The sequence below is a fragment of the Vulpes lagopus genome, chromosome 4, assembly GCF_018345385.1.
Source record: "Vulpes lagopus strain Blue_001 chromosome 4, ASM1834538v1, whole genome shotgun sequence".
In the NCBI taxonomy this organism is placed as follows: domain Eukaryota; kingdom Metazoa; phylum Chordata; class Mammalia; order Carnivora; family Canidae; genus Vulpes; species Vulpes lagopus.
This window is the reverse complement of record NC_054827.1, coordinates 241,999-256,123: the sequence shown is the minus strand read 5'-3', so window position 1 is coordinate 256,123 and position 14,125 is coordinate 241,999. Positions and strand designations below refer to the sequence as shown.

At 61.7% G+C, this 14,125-nt stretch overlaps 1 protein-coding gene across 2 annotated transcripts in view; it reads right to left on the bottom strand.

Annotated features, from left to right (window-relative positions):
* Nucleotides 1-2,771: 2,771 nt before the first annotated feature.
* Nucleotides 2,772-14,125, bottom strand: part of MYOM2 (myomesin 2) — a 52,972-nt gene continuing 41,618 nt past the window's right edge. For both annotated transcript variants that reach the window (XM_041752096.1, XM_041752097.1), the window contains exons 28-37: nucleotides 13,813-13,880; nucleotides 13,060-13,170; nucleotides 12,778-12,865; nucleotides 12,225-12,263; nucleotides 8,787-8,892; nucleotides 7,059-7,222; nucleotides 6,787-6,823; nucleotides 5,586-5,608; nucleotides 4,138-4,193; nucleotides 2,772-3,363 (exon numbers count right to left, since the gene is read on the bottom strand). In XM_041752096.1, the coding sequence (XP_041608030.1) occupies nucleotides 3,052-3,363; nucleotides 4,138-4,193; nucleotides 5,586-5,608; nucleotides 6,787-6,823; nucleotides 7,059-7,222; nucleotides 8,787-8,892; nucleotides 12,225-12,263; nucleotides 12,778-12,865; nucleotides 13,060-13,170; nucleotides 13,813-13,880 (1,004 nt within the window). In that variant the 3' untranslated portion in view covers nucleotides 2,772-3,051. The remainder of the gene's footprint in view (nucleotides 3,364-4,137; nucleotides 4,194-5,585; nucleotides 5,609-6,786; nucleotides 6,824-7,058; nucleotides 7,223-8,786; nucleotides 8,893-12,224; nucleotides 12,264-12,777; nucleotides 12,866-13,059; nucleotides 13,171-13,812; nucleotides 13,881-14,125) is intronic.

Here is a 14,125-nt window from a genome sequence, read left to right as displayed (position 1 = left end):
GATTCACCACCTCCGTCCCCGACGGCTCCTTCTGCAGGATCAGATGCTTAATGTGAAAAATCTCAACGCTGTATAATTTACTGCTTTGAAAAATGAGTGAGCTGGCTGCGCTTGACATGCCTCTTTGAAACATGGAATATTTAAAATTCATACCCCAACGTAACGTACAGATAGATCACATATTCCGATGACTTCACTGATGCGACGGGAGCCCTGTAATATCTCACCAGGTGTGTCCTACTCCTTCTCATGTGTATCCCGTGAAGATTAAGAGCCTACATTATTGCCTTCAAAATGACCTGCTATTTCCTGGAAACAGTAATTTTCCAGACCTGTCCTTGTCCCTGGGTAAGTGTAATACCTTCCCCAGTCCTCCCTCTGCTAAGTGATGTGTTTGCATCAGAAAGATGGATCTGGGCCGCAGCGGGGGGGCGCAAGTTCCGTGTCTGTTCTCCGAGTGCCATCTAGAGGTTTCGCGGGGCCTGAGACCCGGGGAAGGAGGGGACCTCTCTGCGGGCATGGAGCCGAGCGCAGTGCGGCAGGGAAGGGACGCCTCTGGGGGGGGGGGGGATCATGGGGCCACAGCCGCTCAGCCAAGGGCGCCTGAGCCTGGGGGCTCTCTGGTGACAGACGTTCCCCAAACCACATACGCACACTCCCACCTTTATTAACAAATAGTGCGAAACACTCTTAAAAAACACTTTTTTTTTAAAGATTTTATTTATTTATTCAGAGATAGGTAGAGACCGAGGCAGAGGGAGAAGCAGGCTCCCTGCAGGGAGCCCAATGCGGGACTCGATCCCAGGACCCCGGGGTCATGCCCTGAGCTGAGGGCAGATGTTGAACTGCTGAGCCACCCAGGGGTCCCCCCTGCAAAAAAAAACTCTTAATGACAAATATCCACCCTCCAGTAAAAGAATCTCAGTACCTTTGCCACGAATACGCATCTGTGTATTTGCTTAGGGCCGTTGTCATGGTGCACGTGCTCCACGAAACGTGATTTCTAAATCTATTTGTGGTTTTTAACTTTCTAAGCCATTACTGTTGACATGTGGGTTTCCGCTGCGCTCCTGGGTTAAAACGTCTCATAGGGAGCAAAAAAAATACATGTTTTCTGAAAGCCACGCATTTGTCGCCCAGAGAGTGAGGCCCGCGGGCCACATCTGAGCTCCGCCCTGGGTGTCTGTCACACTCCCGGCCGTCGAAGCAAATCCCCAGGATGGGCCTCCATGTCCAGGAGCGGTGACACGGGTCCAAGGCCGCCGTGTGAGACGCAGGCCTCGCCGTCGTGTCTGTGGACTAAGGAGCCCACTACGTGTCCCTTGGGGGCGCTGAGCTCCCTGCAAAGGGCGTCCAGGTAAACACGTGACCCGGCCAGGCATCTGGGTGACGGGAGGCACACGATGCACCGTGAGTGCACTGAGCACGATGCGGTGAGGGGCACCTCCCCATTCCCGGGTCTTCGCCCCACAGACGTTTCCCCTTTGCCAACGCGCCCCTCTGGTGCTTAAACCAAGAACAAGACGCAGCCCCTCGTCTGAGCCCACGCGGCTCGTGCTGGCCGGGCCTGAGGGCAGTGGGGAACCCAGGAACCCAGTCTCAAGACACAGGGGACGGCAGTCTTAGAACCTTACTTTTAGAAGACGTAAAATCTTTATTTTGAGTTGACCCGGCTACCGTTTGCTCCCCACGCCGCCGCCCGAGCCTTCCCGACACGTCACGAGGTATGGGGTGTGCACGCGCTGATCCAGCACGCCTGCTCACGGTGGGCGACCCCCGCCCGCGATTACATCCATTTCTGCAGTGAGAACTGAGGCCGACTCTCGTAGCAGCCCTCAGCTGTGCGTTTCGTGCTTTGATTTATTTATTTGAGAAACAGGGATCCCTCAGCGGTTTAGCGCTGCCTTCAGCCCAGGGTGTGACCCCAGGGCCCCAGGATCGAGTCCTGTGTCGGGCTCCCTGCATGGGGCCTGCTTCTTTCTCTGCCTGTGTCTCTGCCTCTCTCTGTGTCTCTTATGAATAAACAAAATCTTTAAAATTAAATCAAATTTAATTTAATTTAATTTAATTTAATTTAATTTAAATAATAAAATAAAATAAAATATAAAATAAAAAAATAAAATATAAAATAAAATATAAATAAAATAAAATATAAAATAAATAAATAAAATAAAATCTCCCTTCACCTGCAGTGAAACCCTGCTGGGCCAGCTGGTGTTATCAGGGACGCCTTTAAATTTCAGAGCTTCTTTTACGACCTTAGGAGAATAGGACACGACCTCATGGACTTTGGATTGGCCCCGATGACGGAGAGGAGATGTTCTGAAAACCAAAGTGTCTTGTGTAAGCAACACGTCTAATCTAACACTGGACCATGGACGTAGGAACGCGGCACCCCAGGGAGCTCAGCCTCTTCCCAAGAAAGGGAGAAGGAGCTGGAAGAGAGGCTCTGCACAGCTGCACGTGTTGACCTTCCCCGGGAGGCCCAGGGCGGCCACCCGGCCCCGCGCTCGTCACCTCGGAGGACGCCCGACCCCGTCGAGACCCCCAACCAGGCCGTCGGCACAGGGGACCGACCGTGGCCGCCAGCACATCTGCCTTCCTCTGCAGAGCTGCTGCGACGAGCTGGGAAGGCCCCGCAGCCAGTAGGAACGCAGCCCTCGGGGACGAGGCCGCTGGAGGGCCCGCGGGTGGACCCCCTCCCCTCCGTGGACCGCAGGCCGCGCCTTCCAGCAGGACAAGGCGTGTGAGGCTGACGGGAACCACACAGGTGCCGTTCAACATTTTATTGGTGTACAGCGTGGGAAAGTGGAGCGCAGCCAGGAAGGCGCGTGCAGGGCTCTACAACCCAGACCCGGAGCCACGAGGACGGGGACACCGTGGCCCCCACGCCCGCCCGGCCACGGGATCCACGCCCACGGGGCCAGCGGCCCACACTCCGCCCGGGGACCTACAGCAGCAGTGCCCGTGCCCGGTCAGAAGGGCCATGTGAGCCGGGCACGGGCCGCGGGGCCTCACAGCAAGCACATGGCCCCCCCCACCCCGCGCCCCTCACGGGCCCGACGCCGACGCCGGGATGAGCTTGGGCTTCGCCTGCTGCGGCGGCGACACCTCCGGGATCTTCTCCCCGTGCTTGTAGACGCTGACGGTGACGTCGATCTTCTCGCCCCCGTACTTGTTCTTGACATGGATGCTGTACTTGCCCGAATCCTCGGAGCTCACGCCCTTGATGGTCATGCTCACGTACTTGGCCTGCTCCACCTTCACCGAGAAGTGGTCGCTGAGCTCGATGTCCTTGTCGTTCTTGAACCACACCACCTCGGGGTCAGGGTTCCCAAACACCGTGCACGTCAGGTTCAGGGTCTTTGGGAGGCAGATGGGGGGAGAAGGGTTAGGGTTAGGGGCACAGAGGTCAAGGGGCGTGCCCCGGGGTTCGGTGACCCTCTGCCACCCACGGGGGATACGGCGGGCAGGGCTGGGGCGCTGCCAGGGACGACCGGGGGTCCTTCTGCGTGTCCCCGGCTTTAATCCGCGGCTCAGCCCGTGAAACAACGTACAGGCACCTGAACGCCACACCTGCGGGACACACTCGAGCCCGTGGCTCAGTTTCCTTCCTATTCCAACTCACGCATCTGCGTTGCCCGGTTCCTCCGGCGAACCCAGAGGAGGCGTCGCCTTATGGCCAGCAGATGGGACGCCGTGAACGCACCACGGAGGCTGAGGTGCCCCAGGGGCTGAGCCCCAAGGCTCGGCCGCCCCGTCTCGGCCGCTCTCTAGGCCTGAACACCCCAGAATGTTGGCCGTGTCCCCTGGACACTGACCGAGGTCCCGAGGCCACAGGTACCACCTACGGGTCAGTATCTCCACCGACCCCAGCGACCTAACCCTCCAGCCAGGGGTCCCCGTTATAAATCCCAAAATGATCTCGACAGCTGAGCAGACATGTCGCCCTGGACGCGGGTGGTGCCCCCTTCCTCCGGGGAGTGGGGGACTGGCCTGTGCCCCATGCAGTCACTGCCCCTGGGCGCTGAGCAACACGCAGTCCCCTCCGCAGGCTCCCCACGCCCAGGAGCGGGACCGCCTTGCACGGCCGACACCCCGCGGGCCCTGACTGCGCGCCCTGCTGCCCGGCCTTACCTTGCCCTCCATGATGGTCACCACGTCAGGCAGGCCACCAATCACCTTGCCGCGATCTGTAACACAAAGGCGGCTCGGTTCAGAACACGATGGGCGGGTGGGGTGTCCCTGGGGAGGGTCCCATGCGGGGCAGCACCAAAATGCAGGGAGGGGCGCCCACGACCGCGCCCATAACGGGGAGCGGGGTAGCCCCAGCCAGGGTCCAGGGGTCGCGGGCCCTGTGCAGGAGCGGCCGTGAGCGCCCACGGGGAGCGAGGGCCTGGCATGAGTTCACCAGGCTCCACCCGTGGAACCACACACAGCTACGACCTGCTTTGCAGGGAGGGGGGGTCCTGGGCCTGGGGGCCGGGGCTTCCCACGGGCGGGGGCTGCCGGGAGCCTAGTCTGTCTGCATATGAGGACGCTGTGACATCTAACCTGGCCGAGGACACGGCCCCCCAGAGCCAGTGCTGAGCTGCCCGGGCCTCCCAGACCTGCCCCGGCCTCCTGGACCAGCCCCTGCCTCCCAGGCCCCGGCCTCCCCAACTGCCCCTGCCTTCCCCGACCTGCCCCACCTCCCTGACCTGCCCCATCCTCCCCGACCTGCCTTGGCCTCCCCGACCTGCCCCGGCCAACCTGATCTGCCTGCCTCCCAGGCCCCTGCCTCCCTGACCTGCCCCTGCCCCCCGACCTGCCCCAGCCTGCCAAACCTGCCCCAGCCTCTCAGACCAACCCCAGCCTCCCTGACCTGCCTGCCTCCAGGCCCTGACCCACCCGAATTGCCCCAGCCCCCTGACCAGCCCCACCTTCCCAACCTGCCCGAGCCTCCCGGACCAGCCCCAGCCTCCCTGACCTGCCCCAGCCTCCCTGACCTGCCCCGGCCTCCCTGACCTGTCCCGGCCTCCCCGACCTGCCCCGGCCTTCCCTAACCTGCCTTGGCCTCCCTGACCTGCCCCACCTCCCCGACCTGCCCCGGCCAGCCCCAGCCTCCCCCTTCTTGTCCCCACACCCAAAGCAATACTCCGCTGCCTGGACCATCCCAGGGCCGGGGCCAGCCATCCACGGGCCTTCCCCACGGACCAAAGCTCCCTGAAGTCATTCAAGCGAACCACCTCTGCATCGCCAGTCCCCTGGACGCCCCACGAAGGCCATGGTCTAGACTTGCCCTCACTGCTGCCTCTGCCTCATGACCGCGGCTTCTGTGGGGCTCTGGGCGGCGAGCCACCCTGGGACCTGCGAGTGTGGCCAACTGGTCTCCTGCGCCTCTGCTGTGCGTCCTCTACCTATGGCCACACCTGCCCGAGCACCTCGCAAAAGAACGGGCTGTGGGTGCCGGGAGTCACGTAAGGTTCTCCCCTGGGGCGCGCAGGGTGCTGATGGACGTCAGATGCCCCACACCGGGATGCTAAAGCCGAGGCCCTTGTCCACCCCGAACAATCCTCGGTGACCGTAATGCAACATGTACTTACTCTTCTCTGCAAATGCTGCTGCCCTAAAAATGAAAGGGGGGGGAGAATGAAAAGACAGTCCTGAGAAAACGCTGCCACAACAAGCGCCACACACTTCAGAGCTTTGCTGGCCACGAAAGCGAAAGGAAGGAGGACCAGTGTTGGCTGCGTCCTAGAGGAGCGGGTTCGCGGCGGGACCCGAGGAGCTACGCACGGTGGGCGCTTCCACCAATGACTCCCCCGCGGGCGCTGGGGCCGGTCCCTGCCTTTCAGCAGGTGAAACCCAGGGAAACCAGCTCAGGATTCAAGCGCGTAGGTTGGAGATTTCTTTTTTCCCCTAATTCCCCAGATTGCTTTGGCCTCGGGTGTCTGGACATCGCTCAACAGACACCTACTGACCAAGCAAGGCCAGTGGCCGCTTTCCTGTTTGGGCGCTTGCAAGGCTCAGATACACATTTAGAAGCCGTGAGGGGATCTTTAGAGGGTTGCTGGGAACACGGTGATATTATTCAGCAATAAAAAAAGGAGCCTTCGGGCCCCATGAAGACACGGAGGAGGCTAAACGCAGAGGACAAAGCTAAAGATGCCCAGCTGAGGAGCCTACGTGCCGCGCGACCCTGCCTCCAGGACATTCCGGGGAAAATCAGAACCACGGAGACGGAGATGGGAGCAGGGCCCTGAAGAGTGGTCGACAAAGGGCGGGCGGAGGGAGGCATAGCAGGCGGAGCACGGCGCGCTCACCCGTCCAAGCCCCAGAACCAACCACAGCTGGAGGGAACCCCCAGGGACACCGCGGATGCCGGGTGACGGCGTCCGTGCAGGCTCACAGCTGCGGACAACGGCACGGTCGGGGGTGCGGGGGGCAGGGGAGGCCGTGTGGGGCGCAAGCCGGGGCACACGGGGCAGCTCTGTACCTTCATCTCAATTTTGCTGGGATAGAATCACTCGAAAAGAAATTAAGTATTTAAAAAGAACCTAAATGTATAACATTTAAACAGTCGCTTGCTCGGGGAGATCTTGAATACTTCGCCCACTCAGACCTTCGCCACTTGGATGAACCCAGGGTCACGATGGGCCCGGAAAGTCCATCGCGAGCACGCGTCCTTTAGGAGTGCGCCTGCCCTCTGCGCCCCACACCCAGTAAGCTGCGCCCGGCCGAGCGGCCCCCGGGGAAGGGCCCCACGCGGACGTGCAAATCCACGCGACTCCATGCAAGTCTTACTTGAGCTGCTGGAATTCTGCGAAGGCCTCATCAAACGCTGTAAGGAAACGTGTGGTGCCGGTTAATGGTTTGGGCTCGCCGCCCACCCACTCGGGTGGTTCCCCAGTGAGCCGGCCCCGGTGGGAACGGACAAACAGCCGACGGAAAGGACCGGCTACTGAGAAACCATTTTCTCTGAACGAAAACCACACGATCAGAGCGTTTCGGCTTCTAGGGTTCTCGGTGGATCACGGAACGCAACGTCAGGAGGCGCCGGGGAACGACCGTCTTACCCTGGCCCGACAGGTCCAGCGAGCGCTGATGGTTGTCTTTGCCATCATAGATCTCAAAGGTGTATTTCCCTTTATCCTTCTCCGTGGGCTCACAGATCTGCAGCCAGGCCATCTCTTCGCTGCCCCCAATCCTCATATGGTCACTGGACGAAATCTTGGCATCTCTTTAAAAAAAAAAAAAAAGGGAAAGAAATTCATGTCAACAGAGAACCTCGTATCACGTGCAAGGGAGCCACAGGGCAGCAGAGCCACGTCTGGTGGGACGCCTGCCGAGCCCGCGGACGCTCACGTCCCAGATTTTTCTGGCTGTTAGAGGTTTATCAGCTACATCAGTAGCTCATATCTGCAAACCTTCAAAAAATCAGACCTGATACCTACTTTTTATTTATTTTTTATTTTTTTTTTATTTTTTTAATACCTACTTTTTAAAGATGCATCGTTATTTCACGATCATTTGCATTATTTATGTAAAAATAATGACTGTGATTAACGTTATTTATGTAAAGATGCTACAGGATAGTAAACTCGAGAACACTTTACCGTACGGCATTTCTTTCCTCAAAACATTCTGATTAGCACGTGACCCGGCACTGGCAGTTCCTGAATATGACCCCGCGGAACTGAGAGCAGGGATGCAAAGGTCAGGGCCCAAAAAAGGGCGTGATTCTGACACCTGCGGATGTGGACGGACCCGGGGGATGGGACACTATGCTGAGCGGGAGGAGTCGTGCCCCAAAACACAAAGACGGTGGGATTCGACTGGGAGGAGTGGAGGTGACAGGGAGACAGGGATGGTGGTGGCCAGCGGCGGGGGCGGGCGGGCGGGGGGGGGAGGACTCCGCGCTCAGGCCTCCTCGCTCCCACGCACACGTACAAGATCCTACTTCACGTAGAGATTCTCGGGGCTGCAGAGAAAAGCGTGCTGTGCCGGGGGTCAGCCGATCCCCCCCAAGCCTGAAACATGAGGAGCCGCCCAGGTGTGTGGACGCCTGGACACAAAGGGGCAGCGATGCACAAAGAGCACAGCCGCAGGGAGGAGCCTCCCCTGCGTCCACGGTATTTCCAGAGGCTGATGGGTGCATGGCTCTCTGCAGGCCGGTGGGGAGCTACTGGACCCGCAGATGCATCTAGCGTCTCCCTAGCACCGATGGGGAGCCCCTTCCAACCACGGGGAGGGGCACCCAGCCGCCCGGCCCGCTCCGCATCCCCCAGCCGCACGTGCACGCGGTCTGAGTTCACTAAGCCCGTGACCCCCGACGGGGCGGGGATTCCAGCGCCAGCCCCTTGCAGGATGCCCACGGCACAAGCCCCACACGGGGTGCAGCTCCCTCCCTGCAGCACCCGGACACTGCTGCTGAGAAGGGGCACCCTCCGCCACGCTGGGGACTTGCGCTCTGTACCCCGGCCCATGCCGGAGGCCGCGGGGGGAAGAAGGGGTGCCGGAGCGTGTCCCCCCTGCAGGCGGCTCAGTGCTTCCCCGAGAGGCAGCACCCGTATGGCAGGCCCTGTGGGGTCCCCCTGCGCCAGCCGCTCCGCGGGCCTTTATTTCCACGAGTTCAAATACGTGGTCCCTAAAGGGGAGAGCGCTGCACTCGGGACGGCCGGGTAAGGACGGGCGGGCCCTGCCGTCGAGGCCACGAGGGCCGGGCAGCCAGGGACGCAGCCAGGGACGGAGCCTGACGGCCTGCGTGCCCCCCCTGCGGCCCCGTCAGCCCCACCTCTACTCACTTGTGATACCAGTTCACTTTCATTTCTTCAGTGAAATACTTCATGAAACACTGAAGCCGTATCCCTTCCTCGGTGCAGAGGACCTTTAGCGGAGAAGCAGAGGCTCCTGCGGGGAACAGAACGAGTCAGACCAGGAGCAGCACCGAGCCTCCGCTCCGAGAGCACAGGTGTGACCGCAGGGGGCTGCTCCCCCCCCCCACCGCCCCGCGCCCACGGCCTCCCCGTCTGCCCCACGCCTATCCGCCTGTGGCAGCCCCGAAGCTCTCTCTGCTGGACGTGTCCACCCGCCCCCCCCTCCGGCTCCTAGAAGGTACGTTTCACATAACCAGCAAAATATAATGATTGATGGAGCCACTGGCAGGTGTTGCGGAGAAGGATGGTGGCTGCCCCACGCTAATGGCGGTAAAATCACTTGGAGACCCGTGTCCTGAAGCCTCCAGAGTCCACGTGTCCCCACGGTCCTGGTACCACTGGGAACCCCCCAAGGACACAACCCTGAATGTGGGGAGACGCCGAACCCCCAACCACGGCCGCAGGAACCGCCACGTAATTATGAGAAACTGTGGATGCAGCCTCAAAGCAGAAGCTGGATAACGATCATAAAACGGGTGGCAAACAGCGAGAAGCGAATTGTTTTTATGACATTGTGTGAAGACACAGAAACCAACATAAGGGCGATGGTGACTGTGGCGTCCTTTAGTTTCCGCTTATTCCCACGTGAGCGTAAGGGAAGAGTGTCCCGCAGACACACGGTGAGCACGGCCCCTGACGGGGCGGCTGGAAGCATCCCCGGCCGTGGCTGAACCTGCTCACGCAGGGCAGCCCTGTGACCTTGGTCCTGCACACGCGGCACCCGGCAACCCAGATGCCAGCGATGGTGACCGACCTCGGGTCCCCCTCGAAGGCAGGGAGCAGGGGTGAGGGGTCGCGGCGGTGGAGGGAGCTGGACTGATGACCAAGTGGCACGAGTCCTTGGCGTGGGGACCCGGGGGGGCAGGGGCGGCCCAGGGAGGTCCCCGGAAGCCCTGCACGGGCACAGACACCCCATCACCTCCGCCTCTCTGCCCACCTGAGACCCAGCCCTCCAGACGGGGGGGGCAGCTTGGTCAGGGGGGGCCCACGTGGCAGACGAGTGTCCATGGCCCCCAGGGACGCCCCCGCCCAGCACCCGGATGGCTGGTCCTTCCCCCAGGAAGCTGAGGGCACCCGACCCCCCCGTGCGGCTCCCACAGCTCTGCCAGCCCCTCCTCTGCTCGGCCCCTAGATACCAGGGGCGTGAGACTCTGTGGAGGTCACTCACGGGGAGGAGGACCAGGGAGGACAAGCAGGAGGAGCAGCAGAACGGGGCAGCCTGGGCCCGGGGCAGAAGGGAGGCCGGCACAGGGAGAGGAGCAGGAGCCCACGGCAGGAGTCCGCATGGGGGACAGAGGCCAGGGCCAGGCCGAGGGAGGCCAAGGGAGGCCGAGGGGGGACGCGGTGGACGGAGGCCAGGCCCAGGCCGAGGGAGGACGCCAGAAGCCGCAGGCATTCAGGGAGCACCCTCTCTGGAGCCGGGGCTGCCTCCGTCTGCTCCAGATCGCCCCAGACCCCGACTACGGGCGCTGCTTTCGTAGGCAGGCACCCTGCACGGGGCGTGTAAATCCGCAGCACAGGACGTCCAGCACCGACCCAGTCAGCTCCCGTGTCCCGACAACTCACACTGAAACAAGGCCCTGTCACCCCGTGAGGCCCCCGATCACGGGACGAGGGCTCATGGGAAACCCGACGGGATCAAGCACAATGTCTGAGGCCTAAGAGCACGGCCTGGTGGGGCCTCCAGGCTGCAGCGAAGGGGCAGGGAGCACCAGTGCCCAAGACGTCCAGGCCGCGGGGGCTCAACGGAGAGTGTTCTAGGTGAGTGTGGGAGTGTGTGCAAGTGAGTGCGAGAGTATCTGTGTGACCGGGAGGCTGGGTGTGAATCTGCGAGTGTGAGTCTGAGTGTGAGCCTACATGCATGTGAGTCCACGTGTTTGCACATGTGAGTCTGTGCACGTGTGTCAGTCTGTGTCTGAGTGTGAGTCTGTGTGAGCCTACGTGTGTGAGTACGCGTGGGTCTGTGTGCACGTGTGAGTCTGAGTCTGCATGCGTGTGCCTGTGTGTGGATCTCGTGAGTCTACGTGCGTGTGAGTCTGCAAGTCTGCATGTGTCTGCACGAGTCTGAGCCCGTGTGTCTTTGAGTGTGTCTACGTGTGAGTGTGAGTCTGCACGTGCGACTGTGTGTTGACTGTGTGTGAGCCTGTGAGCACTTGACCCTGCGTGACCCTGCGTGAGTGTACACGTGCCTGTGCGCCCGCAGTCCCGATGCTCTCCCAAGCAGCGGGAGGAGGCAGGTGCAGAGCCCACAGGATGATGGAGGAGGAGCCGTCCGCCAGGCCCAAGAGCGAAGGGATGTCCCCCAGCGGGGACGGCGGGGACCACGCTCTGGGAGGAACACGCAGGCGCTGTGGGCACCCGCACGTGTCACTGCGAGACCAAGGCCAGACCACCACGCAGGCCCCAGGACGCCCGGGCCAGTGTCCCCATGGGGGGCCTGTGGGGGCCGCGAGGACGGCCGGGCAGGAGGCGGCCCCAGAGGTCAGGCTGGGCTCACGGCCCTGGGCACAGGCCTCTGGCCTGGGCGGGCGCACGTCATGCGGTGTCCCCTGCCCCCGGACAGGGTAGCACAGGGGGACCGCTGCTGGGCACCCGCTGGCTCCCTGGCCCGGGCCTTCCTCCCGGGGGGCGGCGCCCTCAGCTCCGCGCCTTCGCGGCCCCTCAGCGACCATTGAGGCCAAGGCCATGTTTGTCTGACCACGTGGAAGTCCACGGGGGACATGGGCCCCGCAGCGCTGTTCTGGGGAAGCGACGAGGGGAACCGGGGTGAGGTGCTCAGGAGGTGGCAGGGAGCTGGGTGAGCCGCCCGTAAGCTCGGGAGGCCGAGCGCACTGCTGCTTAGGGCCGCGGCCCGGACATGCCGCGGGGGCCTCGGGAAAGCCGCCGCTGTCAAGCGGCACGCTCAGCACGAGGCCCCACCCGAGGGGGCGATCGGGGCCCAGCTACTGACCCGTGTCTTGGTTCTCACGTTTCTGCGGGGGGAAGCGAGAGGAGGAATGTGTTCGAAAAGCTGAGAAAGGGCCTCGAGCCCCCGACCAGAGCCCTGGCTTAGGAGTCCTTGCCGCCGTCCAGCACAGGTACCGCGGGTGCTCAGGGCGCGTAGGCACAAAGGCCTCACGGAAACGAGGCCACGGACGGTGTGGCTCATCCCAAGTGCAAGCTGGGGCCTCAATGGGGTACACGTGCTAAGTACGGCACCGAGGACCCCGGGCCGCACCAGGGCCGCCCTTGGCAGCGCTCGGTGCCCCCGCAGGAAACAGGGCTTTCGGCACCAACCTTCCCGGAGATCGGCGGGCACCGACTTACCACAGACTCTGCTCATCGCCAAGACCATGTCCTCGTACACTGCAGGGAGAAGGGAGACGCGCCGTTACGAGGCACACTTTCGCCAGAAAGCAGCATCTTCCCACTTAATTCAACTGGGACGGGAAGTCGCGATGGTCGTTTGAAAAATGCCACATTAAAACGGTGACATTTACCCATAAAAGGCTCACGGGGGCCAGAAATCCCTCGAACCTGTTCACTTTTTACCCAAGGAATGAGAAAATCTTACTCCACACAAATGCAACGTTCCGTTTGATTGGATCCCTGCCCCGCCCCCCGTGACTACGTTAGTAACGGGGAACACTTGGCATTTGACGACGGACAGAAACACCATTTCCTGTAAACACGTGACACCGGGCAGTTTTCCAGAACGCGGAAGCAGGTCTGAAGGCAGAGATTTTCTTGCGCCGCGTTCCCGCTGAGCCAACAGCGTGCACCACCCGGGTCCAGGTGGACGCGCCTTGGAAGGACGCGGCGTCCCGTTGGCAACGCGGATTTCCGCCGGGGGGGGGGGGACCCGGAGGTGTTGCTTTACCTTTGCCCGCTATCTCAAGGACGGACACGTCCTGACCTCTGTCGTCCTTCAGGGTTGCCTTATATTCACCGAGGTCCTTCTTCGACAACTGCGAATGAAACATCCCACCATGAGATGCCATCTGTGTAGCATCGGCGTCAGGACAAAGGATGCGGCAAGCGCAGGTGCGCTCCCTCTGCGGCCGCGGCAATGCGGGGGTAAGAACGGGGCCAGATGCAGGACAGGCACGTCGCCAGGAAGCCCCGGGAGCCTGGCCCCCCCTGCCCGAGCGGCACGACCCACCTTCGGTATGAGGAGCTGGCACACGGCCCTCTCCAGGTCCGGCGCTTCCGCTTCGTACAGGACATCGTCCTTCAGCCACTTGAACACGGTCTCCCTCTTGGTGTTTGCGACCTGAGAGGCACAAACCTGGTTGAGGCGAACCCCTCTGGCTTTTAAGGAAAAACAGTCTCTAGGGAGGGTGCGGAGTGGTGACCTCCATGACGTGTCAGCAATAAAAACAAGTTGGAAGCAGCATAAATCATGGGAAATCTTTGTAGGGTCTACAACGCTGTCCAGGGGCCGCTTCCAGGCAGGGTGACATTTTGGACGTATCCATATAAGGGGATGAAACCGTAGGACCGAATAAGTCCAGTGGCAATGGGGATGCCCCTCTACCAGGGTCCCTCACACCCCAACCCCCGACGTGAGCTCAGAGGTGGCACGGAGCTTCGAAGAACTGCCAACGCCTGGAAGCATTTGAGTCACGTGATCTGATGTGTGAGCGGCGCGAGCTGACGGCTCTGCACCTGTACCTCTCGTGGACACAGCCACAGGGGCGTCAGTGAGCGCTCGGCAGCGACAGCGCTCTGTGGTGTCATCGTCTGCACAGCTCGGGCTCGTCCCTCACACGACGGTTGGCCTGCCGCCCCCTCCCATCCCCTCAGACCAGCCCCTCAGGACGTCCGACCCGCCCCCTCCTATCCCTCAGGCCGGCCCAGGGGCCTCCCGCCCCACCCGAGGCTAACTGCCCTCTCGCCGGGGCCCAGGCCGCACCTTGCAAAGCAGCCGGACTTCACACTCGTCCGTGACGTCCCAGTGCAGATACTCCGCAAAATGAGGGCCTGACGGGACAACGGGACAGAAAGGTTTTTGGAGAAACAGAAGCACTGGCTCGCGGGGCTGCGGTTGGGGGCGCACCCTCGGCTCAGGTGCACCGGGGCGTGGTGACGGTCACGCACCCCCCCCCCACGCCACCAGCCCGCATCATGGGCGAGTCCCAAGCTGTGCCTGCGGGACGACAGAGCTGGCGCCTCCAGGGGGCTCGGGAAGCCACACTGTGCGGGACGCCAGACGCGGGGGAGACGCG